The sequence below is a fragment of the Annulohypoxylon maeteangense genome (genome assembly GCF_022496945.1).
Source record: "Annulohypoxylon maeteangense strain CBS 123835 unplaced genomic scaffold GGS22scaffold_1, whole genome shotgun sequence".
Classification (NCBI taxonomy): Eukaryota; Fungi; Ascomycota; class Sordariomycetes; order Xylariales; family Hypoxylaceae; genus Annulohypoxylon; species Annulohypoxylon maeteangense.
Window position 1 is genome coordinate 3,393,456 of NW_025953248.1, and position 14,397 is coordinate 3,407,852.

At 47.8% G+C, this 14,397-nt stretch overlaps 6 protein-coding genes across 6 annotated transcripts; 2 read left to right on the top strand and 4 right to left on the bottom strand.

Annotated features, from left to right (window-relative positions):
* Positions 1-1,792: 1,792 nt before the first annotated feature.
* On the bottom strand, positions 1,793-3,790 carry GGS22DRAFT_14244 (uncharacterized protein). The gene is made up of 2 exons (XM_047958764.1): positions 2,877-3,790; positions 1,793-2,824 (listed from the first exon to the last, which is right to left on the bottom strand). Exons 1-2 carry the CDS (start codon positions 3,420-3,422, stop codon positions 1,916-1,918), a joined length of 1,455 nt encoding a protein of 484 aa, XP_047824320.1. The 5' UTR covers positions 3,423-3,790; the 3' UTR covers positions 1,793-1,915.
* Positions 3,791-4,828: 1,038 nt separating this feature from the next.
* Positions 4,829-6,455, top strand: GGS22DRAFT_151024 (uncharacterized protein). Its single transcript, XM_047959409.1, has one exon. It carries the CDS (start codon positions 5,123-5,125, stop codon positions 6,125-6,127), a length of 1,005 nt encoding a protein of 334 aa, XP_047824321.1. The 5' UTR covers positions 4,829-5,122; the 3' UTR covers positions 6,128-6,455.
* Positions 6,456-7,783, top strand: GGS22DRAFT_151027 (dUTPase-like protein). The gene has a single exon (XM_047959410.1). The coding sequence runs from the start codon at positions 6,610-6,612 to the stop codon at positions 7,453-7,455; it is 846 nt and encodes a 281-aa protein (XP_047824322.1). The 5' UTR covers positions 6,456-6,609; the 3' UTR covers positions 7,456-7,783.
* Positions 7,784-9,604, bottom strand: GGS22DRAFT_151030 (Ribokinase-like protein). The gene is made up of 5 exons (XM_047959411.1): positions 9,334-9,604; positions 9,258-9,268; positions 9,108-9,187; positions 8,697-9,033; positions 7,784-8,567 (listed from the first exon to the last, which is right to left on the bottom strand). Exons 1-5 carry the CDS (start codon positions 9,385-9,387, stop codon positions 7,928-7,930), a joined length of 1,122 nt encoding a protein of 373 aa, XP_047824323.1. The 5' UTR covers positions 9,388-9,604; the 3' UTR covers positions 7,784-7,927.
* A 358-nt stretch (positions 9,605-9,962) lies between these two features.
* On the bottom strand, positions 9,963-11,222 carry GGS22DRAFT_14307 (proliferating cell nuclear antigen). The gene is made up of 4 exons (XM_047958782.1): positions 10,998-11,222; positions 10,517-10,946; positions 10,168-10,457; positions 9,963-10,107 (listed from the first exon to the last, which is right to left on the bottom strand). The coding sequence occupies exons 1-4, from the start codon at positions 11,037-11,039 to the stop codon at positions 10,090-10,092; spliced, it is 780 nt and encodes a 259-aa protein (XP_047824324.1). The 5' UTR covers positions 11,040-11,222; the 3' UTR covers positions 9,963-10,089.
* Positions 11,223-11,486: 264 nt separating this feature from the next.
* On the bottom strand, positions 11,487-14,390 carry GGS22DRAFT_14312 (Mysoin-binding motif of peroxisomes-domain-containing protein). The gene is made up of 4 exons (XM_047958784.1): positions 13,953-14,390; positions 13,108-13,825; positions 12,603-13,054; positions 11,487-12,547 (listed from the first exon to the last, which is right to left on the bottom strand). Exons 1-4 carry the CDS (start codon positions 13,999-14,001, stop codon positions 11,904-11,906), a joined length of 1,863 nt encoding a protein of 620 aa, XP_047824325.1. The 5' UTR covers positions 14,002-14,390; the 3' UTR covers positions 11,487-11,903.
* Between the last annotated feature and the right edge of the window lie 7 nt (positions 14,391-14,397).

The following is a 14,397-nucleotide window of genomic DNA, read 5'->3' on the forward strand; positions in this document are numbered from 1 at the left end:
CGTAGCGCTGACCCCCCTTCCCCCTGTTACCTATTCAAGAATTAGGGAGTGACCTAGTTAGTTTTTTCGTCGTAAGCGAACTAGTTTCCTAGTTTAGTCGCGTGTGGCGAGAGAGGAGGGAGAAAGGGAAGGGAGAGATATCACTGCCATGTTGTTGGCGTAGGGCTGAAGGCTAAGGCGATGCGGTGGTGCCTTACCTTACGCTGGAAGCGCATACATATCTGCTATAGACTGCAAACACACCGATTTAGAAAATAAGTGCGAGGCTATATGCAGAATAATACTATTTTGGTTACTCTTCTACAGATGCGGGAATACTAGTTACACTAACGTGTGCTCTGAAGAATAATACGTGAGGGAAGGACATCGAGGAAGTCATATGAGCACGCAAGGGCAGGGGCGGCATAGGTACCTAGGTAGGTAGGTAGGTACGTGGGAATGAAGTTTCACGAAAGGTTGAACTCGTCTATACTACATTACTAAACCCATCGTAGCATGTGCTACTCCAACGGCTGCTTCGTCTCATTGCCTTAGCCAGGTGCTCGGACGAGAATGATATATATTATACGACCACTTCTGTTAGGAACTTGCAGATCTTTGCCTTGTCTTGGATGTTTCGCTCGTGTCGCCATTCGTATTATAATATCTGTTTGCTGGCAAGACGAGCTTGTTCAACCCGTGGTTTAGCTAATTTGAGCGAGGATAAGTTTAAGCATGCTGCTAAAAGCAACTGCCGAATCCTATACAGATCGACAGGTCGATGGAGTATTGTAACATTTCATGATCGGCCAGTAGGCTATCTTGAACGGCAATATAGTTACAATTATAGGCTACTGGTCCTAGCTTATCCTTTATTTATGACAGTCCTGCTAGAATCATTTCCTCAATTTTAAGTTTACCTACTTACTCAATCTTTAAGGAGCTGATGGTGAAACGACAAGAAGGCTACCCGGTTCAACACCCAGGCTAACCGTCGATGATGATGGTCCTATTTAGTAAAGGAGGGATTTTTAAAAGAGTATTCGCAAGGTGGACTAACCTGAGTATCTCACATGTCTACCATGTAAGGTCACACTACCATACCTACATAACTTCCGATCAAAGACAACAACTCCCGCGAGTGAGTTCGAGGTTCCCGTGCTAGGATAATGGGTTTATAAGATCATTGATACTAGGAGCACCAGTAGCTATATGGTTGAATCATTTCTTCATGTCTCTACCATTACCCTATTTCTTACGTCTCATACTTACCTCGTGCCTTTACTTAACTATACTTATTACCCAAGAGTATTTGGACTTAGCGAGATCTTACAATATCCTCGAACATAGCCTTAAGGAGAGGGAAATCATTGCTACGTGGATAGAGACATACCTTTTCTCATTAGCGTTTACGGTACAATACATACCTCTGGCCAGGTCAAGTTTGTTAAGTCCTTGCAGCAATGATCTTTCGGGCAATCGAACGCCATTCACTAGGATGCAGTACCGAGACTCGTTAAGAGAAGAACTGTGGATTAATAGCAAGGCAAATAAAGCTACGCGTATAATAGGTAGTATAGCCCCTTTCCACTTTTCCATGATGTGCCCTGCCTACCATCTTATGGTTTAACACCATCAATTTCATGTTATGAATTACCTGAAATTTCACAAAACTACCTAACGCCGCCATCCACCATGACCCTCCTCCCTTCCAGTATCATGCGTCAAGGAGGCACTGGGGCCAATATGAAAACGAATGCCATGTATAGAACCTGAGGAAGCTCCTATGCTACGGAAAAGTCGAAGGTATCGGGAGAGCCGGTAGTATAATACACCCGTCGTATGTGCTAACTCGTTAGATTCGGTGTTTTTCGCTTTCTGTTTTTCATAGGTATGGTTAGTTCTCTGGGTGTCTTTGGGGGGCGGCCGGGCTGAGTTAGCCTCGCTGCGTCTTATTGGATTGCTCACCCAGTCGAGAATAGAGCATGTAGAGTGCCATTCTGTTACATTCCTCAGTTCCTGTGATCGTGACAAGTCGCTCATTGCTATTGTCTTGCGGCTCGTTGATCTTAATCACACTACCACTGATTTGGCGGATCTCGTTAATCTTTTGTCCACCCTTACCGATGATGGCACCGACCATATCATTAGGGATGTAGATTTGCTGGGTCATTGGAGCTCCAGCAATAGCGCCACCATGCATTGGTTGAGCCGGAGGTCCGCCGTGAGGATGGGGTCCGCTCACATGTGGAGCATGATGCGGCGGCATGTGAGGAGCAGCGCCGTAACCAGCTGCCTGGGGCGCATAGTGCATCGGTACACTGGGGTTAGGTTGGGGAGTAGCCGTGTGCGGGTAGGGCTGCGCATATGGAGCAGGTGGCATATGATGTTGTCGGGGATCAGGTCGTCGTCCGTAGTTCTCTCGGTGACCGAAGTTGCCGCCGGCAGGTTGAGGACAATATGGAACGACTTGCATACCACCGGGGACAACACCCGTAGGGCCGCCGCTGCGGGTAGCATAAGCCGAAGCGGCAGGGCCACCAAATCGCTCGTTCAGTTGCTGAAGGAGCGTGCTGCCTACATAATAAGTAGCAATATGAACAGCGTCAGCTACGCCCATGACTACAAGGGAACGTTCACTTGATAGTGGTAGGCAAGAGTCAGAGGCGTTGAGCCTCGCTCCTGAGGCATCTTGAATCTCGCGAATTCGGGCACCACCCTTTCCAATGATTGATCCTATTAGGACGTGGGGGATAAGGAGCCGGAGAGGATAAGTTTTGGACTGGGAATTAGACTTCTCTGTTAGAGGTTCATTATTCAAGGTACGGATAATTAAACCGAAGGCCTAGACGTGTTAGCTAAAATCCTTCTATTTGTTATAGGTAGACGACAAATACCTTAGCTACGGCCTCGACCGCGCCACTCACGGTTAGGATCCTTTCTACGGCACCTTTCTGGTAATCACTGACGGTACACTTGGCGTTCGACAGTTTTCGGATGTTGGAGACATTCTCACCGCCCTTGCCAATAATAGTGGCAGCTTCGGGACTGGAGATGACTGCACGAATGTGAATCCATGTGGTCTCATCATGAGTGTTGGTCGAAGGAGCACCAGTCGCAGCCGAAGGGCCGGTGATGGCGGTATCTACGACAAGCTTGGACTCGTCGATATCAGGAACAACAGTATCTCCTTGGTCATCCTTAACTTCGACCTTGTCGTTGGTGGCTTCTTCAGCCTTAGCTGTGCCGTTGGCCCCAATTGGAACCGGGATGTCATCGATGCTGTTGATCGGAAGATCAATGTGCTTGTCGTTGCCATTGTTCATAACTTTGTCGAGGGCTGGTCGTTTAGCCTCCGGTTGGTCAATACCACGAGAGGGTGACGAAGCATCCTCCAAGGGACGCTTTGCCGGATTAGTCGGGTGAGAAGGTGATGCAGACATCTTGCTCTATTATCAGGTCACTCTTGAGAAGGGCTACGTGTGCCTTATACGGTCGAATTGATTGTATTATCGGGTTCTTTGTTTTATCTACACCTTGAGGGTTTTCGAAGGAAAACGTGCAGGTGTAGTGATTCGGGACGGATGTGGTTGCAATACCCTCAAGTTGATGTAATCTTGTATGCGGGATCTGGAAGAGAGGTCGGAGTTGATGCAGGGCCGAGGATGGGACGATAAAGATCGAGGTCGTCAGGCTATGTGACGACAGGGATAACGAGAAGTGTGATATGAGAGATCTTTGTTGGACTTAAGAGTTCGTAGTGAGGCGAGGATGGTAATGACCTGACGGTATGGTTGAGGACGAAACTTGGTAGAGGTAGTAGAGGATTGGCTAGCTTAGCTAGAGCAGGTGATGCAGTGACCGAGTCGACGGGAGAGTTATGATGGAAAGATGAACGAAGTAGAAGTTGAGGATTTGGAAGTTGGAAGGTGGCAGGTGGCAGATGGCAGGAGTTAGAGACGTATTTGGTTCTCAAACCTTTTTCTTCCGCCAAAGGGAAACTGTTACGAGATATCGACAACGGTCTCTCTTTCCTGATTACAGCGCAACTTTTCTTCTTCTCTTAGCGAGCAGCCTTCCTAGCAGGTAGTACCTTAACCTCGCAGTTGACCAAGTCGAATTGACGCGTTCGAGCAGTTGCAGGAAGTTGGTCTCCTATCGTTATCGCTCTTAACACGGTTAGATGCAGCGCGATGTAAGCTTCTTTAGGAGGTTAAGGTTCGTGAGTAGGTAGTCATCCACCAATCTACCTATGTGCTCGGAAAAACTTATCAAAGGGTCAAGGGAGAAGGGGGAAAAGAATGAGGGAATATTACACCATCGAATAAAATAAATTGCGGGGGATAGAAACGGACGTAGGGTTATGGGGAACCAAACGCAGACGATAGAAGCGACTGGTTTGATGGTCGAGAAGATGGATGAAGGGACAGATGTTGTTGAAAGGAGGTTCGTGGTTTAGGGTGATGCAAGAAAGATCTAGGTAAAATGTGGGCACCCGGCTCAGGCATTGCAGTTGCAAAGAAGGTGGGTCTCCTCCACACGAAAAAAATCTACCGTCCAAGCGTCATTGATTTCTAATTGGTCCAATAAACACCGTGCGCTTCCGGGTTGGATCCACTCGGATAATACGGTGAGGCAATAATATACTTGAAAACGCTTCGTCAGCCTTGAATGTACTTTGATTTATTTGTGTTCTCCGTATATTTATCTTGTAATTAACTTTAGCTTAAACGTTCAATCACGATGTATGCAATTTGAAGTCATTCCAAGCGTGAACGGCAGCAACGTTGAATGGCCCGATTATGTACTTGTCAACTCTGTTTTCTATATATTGAACTTTATTAGGAATATTCAGGAATCATTTAACAATTCGGTCCAATTAATCAGAAATACTCCTGAACTGTTTGTTTGCACCGCAGATCCACCGGCAATTCCATTACTAGCATCTCGGTGCTTGGCACCTTTTTGACAATGCCCCTAGCCGGACATTTCTTCCTGCATATTATCTGCAATATGGGAAGATAGGCCTCCACCACAAGCTGCAAGGCATCACATCACATTTTATCCCATTACAAGGAAGGTCTTCTAGCATATCAATCGTCCTCTCTTGGCAATTGGTAATTTGAATGATACCTCGATCACAATGGACGCCACTATGCGCCTGAGCAACGATACTGATTCAGCTCATGAATCTCATCTTAAAGAAACACTACAAGAACTCCAGGCGAAGGTCAAGGTTCGCGAGACTACGCTGAAAGAGTTGCGCCGTGCTCCAACTGCACTACGCTCAGATCAACCTCATCCTCCTACGGCACAATGGGATATTATGAAGACAGCCTACGATGAGCTGGCGGAACAAAGTCCATTTTTACCGTTCCCGGATTCTGTACTACCGGCTCTCCTAGCCCTAAGGAAAACCCATCAGACAGTAGAGGAGACCAAAGCCTACCTAGCATCCCATAAAGACTCGGTTGAAAAGACTAAGCGGCGACTTGAAGTAGAAAAGTCGAATCTTGAAGACCAGAAGGCCCTCTCGCAGAGCTTACGCAATCGTATTCAATCACTCCAGGATGGACTGGAGAGCAGGATGGAGATGGGACCGGAAGATATCGCAGCAGAGCGTATCAACGAGTTGAAACAAAAGAAGAAGCGCTACGATAAAGAGACTTCTACGCTCCTCAAAGCGCTTAGAAGATTTATCGACGTGCATCTAGCAGGCATGCTTGCCGCTGAAGAACTCGGCGGTCCTGTCGTTGGCGAGATTATGGATATTGACGGAGATGATCTTGCTGCCGGATTTAGTTCTCAGGGCAAGCTGAAGAAGGCTAAGGAAAACCCAGATCAAGATAAAAGACAACGGCGGATTGACGAGATATGGGGTACACGAGAAGGTGATCAACCGACAGCGAAAGCAAATAGTAACAACCGGGATGAGACCGCGGCTGCTGGCGCGGAGATGCGGGATCTAACGGAGGAATTGCTCAACAGCCTCGCTCAATCAGACGGCGACAATTCAGCCGCCTACGTCCAGCTTCCCAGGGAGTCAGCAGCGGCTAGATTCCTAGTTCGATCTAAAGTCGCGCAGTTCCATCCTAGGGACTCTACAAAGTTACGACTAATCGACTTTGGTAAAGAATTGGACGAATAATACGTTTAATTCCACCGTATTGGTAGCCTTGTCATGAGTCGATTACATGATGATACGTACGCTACCAAGCACAACACTACCAAGGTTGAGGCTGTCAATCAAACAGGAGACTCTATCTCGTTTTCGTTACTAACCCCTTAGACCCGTTTTCTGTTCAAAGTCCGATATGATATCGGAGCTCGGAGCTTAGGGTATTTATCCAATAGGTAGAAAGCTCAATGCTGATGTTTTTAGTCGCACAAGGAAATTGACTAAGGTAGAAATACGTATCTGTTGGCCCAAGAATCGGCGATTCTTCTTATATTGAAACCTGAAACAACCTGCCACATTGTACCACGAGAATTGCTTTTGTTAATACCGAATATAATACCAATCAGCTCAGATTAGCAGTCCAAACCCAGATGACCATTCGCATCCGAGATAACCTGTGCAGCAATATCTACTCTGCACGACATATCTATCTGTGACCAAAAAATGCAACCATGAACCCAGCACTACGTATTCGTACCTGCGTACGCTTAAATCGCACAACCCTTGGCGCAGCACTCCGTGATAATTGGCCAATTAGCACCCCTAACCAACACGCCCCTCAACGCGTCGCAGCAGCCCGCAGCGCGTCCCACCGCCATATCCCACTTTCCTCCGCTGCAAACCATCCCGTTCGCCGCTTCCCTCACCGCAATTACATCCCGCCGACACCGCAAACACCAAAACCCAACTCCACATCCCAACTTCCCTTCCTACCACCACACGCCCAAATCCGAAAGAAACATACCATGACCACTTCCGCCTCCGTAACCTCACCACCAACATCCCCGCCCGCAAAGCGAGTCAAAACCACCACAACCGACACCGAAACAACCATGTCCACAACCAACACCCCCACCGCCATCCCCTCCTCTCCCCCCCTCCTCATAAAAAAGCTTTCCCCAAAAGCCAAACTCCCAACCCGCGGCTCCGCCTTCTCCGCCGGCTACGACCTGTACGCCTCAACGCCCACCACCATCCCCGCGCGCGGCAAAGCCCTCGTCGACACGGACATCAGCATCGCCGTGCCAGCAAACACCTACGGACGGATCGCGCCGCGGTCCGGGCTCGCGGCGAAGCATTTCATCGACACGGGGGCGGGGGTAATCGACGCGGACTACCGGGGTCCCGTGAAGGTGCTGCTGTTTAACCACTCGGACGCGGACTTTGAGGTCGCGGAGGGGGACCGTGTGGCGCAGCTTGTGGTGGAACGGATTTATACGCCGGAGGTGGTGGAGGTGCAGGAGCTGGAGGAGAGTGTGCGTGGGGCTGGGGGGTTTGGGAGTACGGGGACGAACTGAGGGGGTTTTTTGAGGAGGATGAGTAAGGGGAGATGCTTGGGCTTATTTATGTCTATAGTTGAGGGGGAAGAGATGGGGTGTGGCGGGTAGAGGGGAGGTGCATAGAGGTGTTTAGAGGAGTTGCCCTTGCTTGAGACGATCGGAGCATTGGGGATGGCTAGGTCGCATGCTTCTATCTTGGACGGCTAGATCTCAGAAAGCACATGAGTTTAGATGATTACTAATGGGAATGAGTCTAGTTGTCCAAGAGCTACCCTCAATATAACGCATAGTCTATTGCAACATCAACCGTTTCTCGTTACTCTTCACTGGATACTAACGGTACCTATGTGTTCACATGTCTCTATTCTCTATTCTATATGATCCTGTTAGCTCGACCTATCTTAGGCATCGTCTATGTAATCTACGCCTCTATACAAGAGACCCAACCATCCTCTCATCTTCCTCATCCCCTGAAATATCCAATCGCTTTTTACATCTTCTCCGCCCGATATTCTATCGTCGGATCACGCAAGCATCCCAAATTCCTCGTCAGCCTCAACTCCGCAGCCCGCGATTTAAGCAGATGCAACGTCGTCTCGTCTATGTCGTCGCCCCTCCGTTCTCTAATCGCTCTCATTTGAGCATTCATACTCTCACACGTACGATCGAGGACCTCATGCATGCTAGCTAGGACCTTCTCCGCGGCCCTCGCAAGCGGCAAATCCAGCACGCCTATAGTGTCGTCGCTAAGCCACGAGCGCCTCTCGCCCAACTTCGAGGATGACGCCCCCTTCCCCTCCCCAACCCCATTGCTCAGCTTATCGTAGTTCGCAACGGCCTCGCGCATCCGCACCACCATGAGCGCCGCGAACATATCCCCCGTACCGCTGAAGTAAGCCTCGAAGACCGGGAACGAGATCCTGAACACGCGTGGCTGCCGATCTGACGTCATCGACGAGCCCACAACCGACATCGTGCGTGGCGTCTGCGGGGTGGCGGCCGAGGAGGAGCTGAAGAGTGGGATGGACACTGATGTGATAACGACGTGGGGAACTCCGAATTCTTGGTGTAGGACACGGATGGCGTGTTCGAGGGAATCGCGGTCGGTGATCTTAACGCCCGAGAGGAGCCTGTTGAGACATGGGAGTTATTAATTAGTATTTTGTGAACTCGGACTCCACCAATTATCGTTGTCATTGTTGAATGCCGGTTTGCCATTTCCCTTTCCCAAAACGGTTACTTGAGCATAGGGGACTTACTCAGCTTCGAACTGATTCGGTAGTATGAGGTCTGCATAATGTATCAGGCTCTTATACGCGGGAACAACGGTTTCCGCCACGTATAAACGACCATTGTCGCCCATGACAGGGTCTAGGACCCAGAAGAAGTTTCCCGGCTTTCCGACTTCCTCCGATTTCTGTCTCAGTTCCTTGCCGATATTACCTACGGCAGTGACAGCCTCTGCACCGGGAACGTAGCCGGAGAGCATCATGTCGACGCCATCGAGGTACGACTGTTTAAGACCCTCCCATAAGTCTGTGATCTCTTGCGCCGATACCCGTGTGCCCTTCCATTGTTTGTAACCGGTATGATTGCCTTTCCGTTGTGACTTAGTAATCGACCGTTGAAAACGTACTCAGAGGCGAACTCTTCTCTGGGTCTATACGTACTGAATTGAACCGTATTTAAGGCGGATACATCGCAGCCCATAGACTGGAGTACGAAGACGGCGATCTTGTTTCCTACGTTCCTGTCCCAGGAAATTTGGAGTTAATGGATAGGTCGACGACGATATACGAGTAAAAATCTAGGAATCTCACCCTGAGACAACCTTCAAAGTAAGGGATTAGCTGTGAGAAAAGAGGAAACTGACTGCTAGAGACATTGTTTTCCTACATGACTGGCGACGGCAAGGACGCTCGTCTCTGGAACGGGAGGTTCGGTACTCATGCGGACGGTTTGGTTGATGCAGGGTATATTCTAAGGAAGTGATAGTGATATCTATGTGAATCCTAGGTCACACCAGTCTATAGAGAAAAGAACTGGGTATGTACCGCAAAGCCATTCAAGTATGTTCATAAAAAAGAAAGACAAAAAATTGGTAAAGAGCTTAGAAGATGCATGTACCTAATCATTATTCACATCCGCCGATTGCCGATACGGTAATGGAAGGGCGCATGACTCTTTTCTCGAAGGGTCTATCCTAGATCTGCAATTGAAACTTTACCTAAGGTTATCAAGGTGCCCCGCCATCGCGGATAGCCCCGCAGAGACCCACTTAAATTTTCAATACTCTCATGGAACACTCTCATCGAGGTTCACCTCTTACATCTCACCCCGAGTACTACAATTTAGGGACTACATAAAGAGGGGCAGGAAAAAGAAACGTAAATTATAACTGCAGACAAATTATTATCTCGTGTTAATTACCCCGAAATACGAGGAGTAGTACTGCATAAACACCTAGCACGTCAAAAGGCTATATGCCCGTAAATGTAGACTCATTGTCCTGATTGTCTTCCGTGCTGAATGCATTCGTATCCATCTCATAGCCACGAGTAATCTGCAAGCAAGTCTCATAACTAACCCGCTATTTTCTCCTGCCGATGTGGTATTATCATAACATTCATTATGTTCCGTTGCTTTAAACCATTACTCCTCGTCACCAATCTGTAGTTCTAATGTTAGTAATTCGGTACGTATACTATTAAGGGCTGAGGTGTCACAAACCTTTGGTGCGAGATAGAATCTCAGAAAACTGCTACCAGCCAGACCATACTCCACCAAGAGAGGCACTTCGTTGGACAAGCAGATCTTGACGGTGCTGGACAGAGCTTGAGCCTTGCAGAAGTTAACCAAGTATTTAAGAGAGAATGTTAGGCCGACCGGTTCGGAGAGCTCAATGTCGATGTTGAGCTCGGGCTTGTCAACGTTTTGGTGGCTTCGGAGGGTGACAGCACCGTTGCCGATGTCGCCATTGCAAGAGAACTTGACACCATCCTTGCTTGCATCGATGGTGACTTTTAAATGTTAGTTATGCCATTCATACATAATATTTGAAAAAGGTTAGTGTACTTACCCGATTCAGACATAGCCATCAAGTCGGTGCAGATGCGTCTGAATTCTGAGGAAGGCATGGAAATTGTGGCTGCGTACTCCGTCTCGGGGATACCAAGGTGCTCCTGGTCGATATCCATAAGCTTCAGATCGTACTCGCTAATACGATCATTCTCGCTGCTCTCGAAGACTAGGTTGAGGGAGTCGGGCGCGTCTTCAGCCTTCAGAGTTAAGATATCTTCATTCTGTGCGGCACGTAGAACTTTGGTAAGGGAGACTAAGTTGACGCCGAGGGCAATGTTACGATCGCATCGATAGGGAGAGAATCCCTCGGCCTTCAGCATCATGGACACAAGGGCGACGTGAGAGTTGTCCATAGCTTGAAGTGCAATGCCGGAGTCATTGCAATCGAAATTGCAGTCCTGTACTAGATCCTTGATAGAATCCACCACCTATTTTGTTAGCAAAGCTTGCAGATAGGAAGGGTATTGTAGGTTACGAACCTTCTTCAGGATCTGGGCCTGTTCTAATCGTGCCTCCAACATGATGACGGTTTGATAATATTAAATGACGAAAATTTCAAGTTAAAATTCCACGTCGATAGGTTTTTGGTGTAAAATTGCGAGGGAAGAACGAGATTGATTTTGTGTGGGTAGATTTTTGCTTCAAAGTTGACAGTGTTGTCGGGAGTTGTAATTTCTTCTGTACTGGCGATTTCAGAAATAGTGGGATGCATTAGAGAAAATACGCGTTGAGTGGTTGGACGCGTCTTTAATTGAAGGCAAACGCGAATGCCCCACTTCCCTTAGATAAGATATTGGGGTTGCAGGGGTATACCTTCCCCCCCCTATTGAGACCCCGGAAACAATATTACGGGTGCTTCTTGCCCGTGGGAGAATTATCCATATTTTGTATAAGTTTTATTGCTTGAAAATGACAGTCGACGCTTACCAGATTTATGGTTTACTCTGCAAGGTACGATCAATAGTAGGTACATAATATACATATTATTCCTTAAATTTAACTATCTATAGATACCTGCCTAGGGGTCTAGGTAGATAATTAAGAGAAGATTTCGGGATATCCCTTCTTCTCCAATGAGTTTTATTATATATAAACCTAGATAGGTAGGTTGGAGGTGTTGATAGTGCATATATATACGGCGACATAGAAAAAAACCATTATGCGCAAAGATCGTATGGATGACCAGCTCTCTATGAATACGCCCCTTACCCTATGTAAACAAGCCAGACCACGCCGTGGTGAATAGAACTTCAAGCCGAATCGCTCTATCCCAAATACGCCGTATTGCAACCGATGATGGCCCAGTTCATGATCTAATCGTTACCAACGCCGCAGGCTCAGTCAATGCTGTTAGTCGAAGTGATACAGATTCCAAGGAAATTTTCTTAAAGAGAGACTCGGCCACGTCCGGGTTTTCTGTCCAGTACCCCTTGCAATTCTCGCATCATGCCCCTCTGCGCTTCGGCTTTTGCCTTGGCAACCTCTCTGCTCTTACGATCTTCTCTCATTCTGATAATCCTCTCTTCTCGCGTAAGTAAGCTCTTCGGCCGAGGGATCGAGATGGCCTCGAAAACTTCAGGTTCGATCTCGACTGGTGGTGAAGTGTCTCCGGTAAGCTTCTTTAATGCATCGGCAACACCATCATGCTCATCAAGGCTGCTCTCATCCTCTTCCACAATCGTTCGTCCACTCATCGTACTCAAAGGAGATACAAGCGTAGAGCCAATAGATGACAGGCGCTTCTCGTTTCTATCGATACCAGACGCCAGCGAGGCCTTGCCGGTCTGCCATGCTTCCATCAAATCTCGAAGATCTTGCCCGATCGAATCATACTGAGCCATAAATAATGGACCAAGATCGCTGATATCGTCCGCTTCGTTCAAGGCTTTGGATGACTCTTCGCGTAGAAGGTGTAACTTTGCCTGCACACTGCGGATGTTCATAGTCATCGAGTTGAGTCTACGAACTTGGTGGCGCCATCGGTCGTGGCCAGGGGTCTCGGGACTCCGTGGTGTCTTCGGGATTTGGACTAAAGTTTCATCATTAGAAAGTCGTAGTATACTTACTAACTATACTTCACTTACAGTCATTATCAGCCAATATATCTCTCACTCGCACGTACGCTTGCTTCGTAGCAACATTTAATTCCTTAAACGCCTCTAATATCGTCGAGAAACGAAGTCGGTCGGTGTCATTGCCAGCGCTATGGAGAGCTAGTAAACCACTTAAAAACATCTTTCGGATATCATGGAAGAGGAATGCGGCATCTTTGAGGGGTTGCAATTTCTCGGCATTCTGGGGATCGGCCCTGGAAAACACTTGAAATCTTTCCACCACATCGGTAACTGTAAACTGATATTGAGATTGTAGCTGCATCAATTCGGTCTGTTCTGCAAATCCCCAAATTGTGAAAGCTATTGTGTAGTACTTGGAGATAACCTCTGTAAGACTGTTTCGAAGAGCATTCCTTAATTGAAGGCACTTGACGTTTTGTCCATTATTCTCTAATCGACTAATAGGGGGAATAGGCGTGCTCCTGTTTGAAATTAGCTGTTTGTATCGGGGCTTTTTAGGAACAATGAACCTTACAGTCGATATCCACGAGCAACCAATTCCACCTCCATAACGAAGTTAAGGGCGGCGCTGTTCGCACAATCGTACTCCCGCGAAAGCGAAAAGAATGCTGAAGCCTCCACCAGACCCTGCTTCTGAATATTTCTCAGGAGTTGCCTTCGCACATATGTCCTCGCGACTAGGAGCGCTAGGGATGTTACTACGGTGGAAACCAAGAGCCGTTTCCAAGTCGGCATAAATCCTCCAAGCACGAACCACCGAGCTAGGGATGCCGCACCGAAGCCGAATACGGCTGCGGCGACGGCACCGGAAGCTGTCAGACCGTGGAAATTTGGCTCATTTTCTGGTTGCGACGGGTCGGATCCTATCGACGGTTGATAACCTAGCACCAAGGGGTTATCTAGAAGCTGGGACTGGATGATGGCAAGACGCAGCCGCTCGAGGAAACCGATCGATTTAGCATGGTCGATAGATGAAGTAACTGCTTCGACGAAGAGTCGTAGCACATCGAAAAGAGGTGAGGCGTGGTTGTGAATCTCATCAAGGCTGATACGGGAAGGGAAAGTATTAGAATCAATACACAAGGGTCTCGGCAAGTTTTCCCGAAACTTTTTCCGAACCTTGGCTAAGCCTCTCGGAGCGAAATCTCGTGGTGGGCTTGACTCCGGTGAGAAGTCGTGGTCGGTATCATTTTCGAGTTCCTGCCACAGCGATTCGTCTCTCTCTCCGGTGCCTATAGTAAGTACAGTTAGGGATTTGAGAGCTTCAGACATATCGATTATATTGTGAATATTATTTAATAAGGGGACTAGGAGCTCTGGTATATAGGCACTGCATGTGTATAAAACAGATATACATACCCTCGAGGTAGTTGCTCAAAGGCGTTCCCTCATCTACGTGAGTCTCCATGTAATTGAGGTGTCACACGACGGATCGCGTCCATCTGGCGCGAAAGTGCTTGTGATTCGCTCAGTTGTGCGAATAGCTTTACTAGGAGTGACTCGGTTCGATTTGGTTAAAGTGACAATCAAACATGTAACATGTAAGGAAAATAGAGAAGAAAGGGGGGGGTTAGCAAAAGTTAGTAAAAGGAAATGTTTGTTGTAAAGGAAAGCTGCCGTTATTGAAAGGAAGTTAAGTTTACCAGTCAAGCGCTTTGTTCATTTGAATTGTACGAAATTGTACGAGATTACCCTGGCATAATGCTTCTCTAATTAGGCAAGTACCTACCCTAAGTATAGGTCTATGTAATGTCCGAAGCCCCCGTTGAAGCAGGGGAGAGCAGGGGGAGCTTTCCCCATAGAA

Excerpts from the sequence above, each read along its gene's own strand:
- GGS22DRAFT_151024 (XM_047959409.1), top strand. The coding sequence starts at position 5,123 with ATGGACGCCACTATGCGCCTGAGCAACGATACTGATTCAGCTCATGAA.
- GGS22DRAFT_151027 (XM_047959410.1), top strand. The coding sequence starts at position 6,610 with ATGAACCCAGCACTACGTATTCGTACCTGCGTACGCTTAAATCGCACA.
- GGS22DRAFT_151030 (XM_047959411.1), bottom strand. The coding sequence starts at position 9,387 with ATGAGTACCGAACCTCCCGTTCCAGAGACGAGCGTCCTTGCCGTCGCC. Across the intron at positions 9,034-9,107 it reads CTTAAATACGGTTCAATTCA|GCAATCATACCGGTTACAAA; the intron begins GTACGTATAGAC and ends CACAACGGAAAG. Across the intron at positions 8,568-8,696 it reads CCGAATCAGTTCGAAGCTGA|GCTCCTCTCGGGCGTTAAGA; the intron begins GTAAGTCCCCTA and ends ATGTCTCAACAG.
- GGS22DRAFT_14312 (XM_047958784.1), bottom strand. The coding sequence starts at position 14,001 with ATGGAGACTCACGTAGATGAGGGAACGCCTTTGAGCAACTACCTCGAG. Across the intron at positions 13,826-13,952 it reads TTTGAGCAACTACCTCGAGG|GCACCGGAGAGAGAGACGAA; the intron begins GTATGTATATCT and ends TACTTACTATAG. Across the intron at positions 12,548-12,602 it reads TATATTGGCTGATAATGACT|TCCAAATCCCGAAGACACCA; the intron begins GTAAGTGAAGTA and ends ATGAAACTTTAG.
- GGS22DRAFT_14244 (XM_047958764.1), bottom strand. The coding sequence starts at position 3,422 with ATGTCTGCATCACCTTCTCACCCGACTAATCCGGCAAAGCGTCCCTTG. Across the intron at positions 2,825-2,876 it reads CGGTCGAGGCCGTAGCTAAG|GCCTTCGGTTTAATTATCCG; the intron begins GTATTTGTCGTC and ends TAACACGTCTAG.
- GGS22DRAFT_14307 (XM_047958782.1), bottom strand. The coding sequence starts at position 11,039 with ATGTTGGAGGCACGATTAGAACAGGCCCAGATCCTGAAGAAG. Across the intron at positions 10,947-10,997 it reads AGGCCCAGATCCTGAAGAAG|GTGGTGGATTCTATCAAGGA; the intron begins GTTCGTAACCTA and ends CTAACAAAATAG. Across the intron at positions 10,458-10,516 it reads GATGGCTATGTCTGAATCGG|TCACCATCGATGCAAGCAAG; the intron begins GTAAGTACACTA and ends AACATTTAAAAG.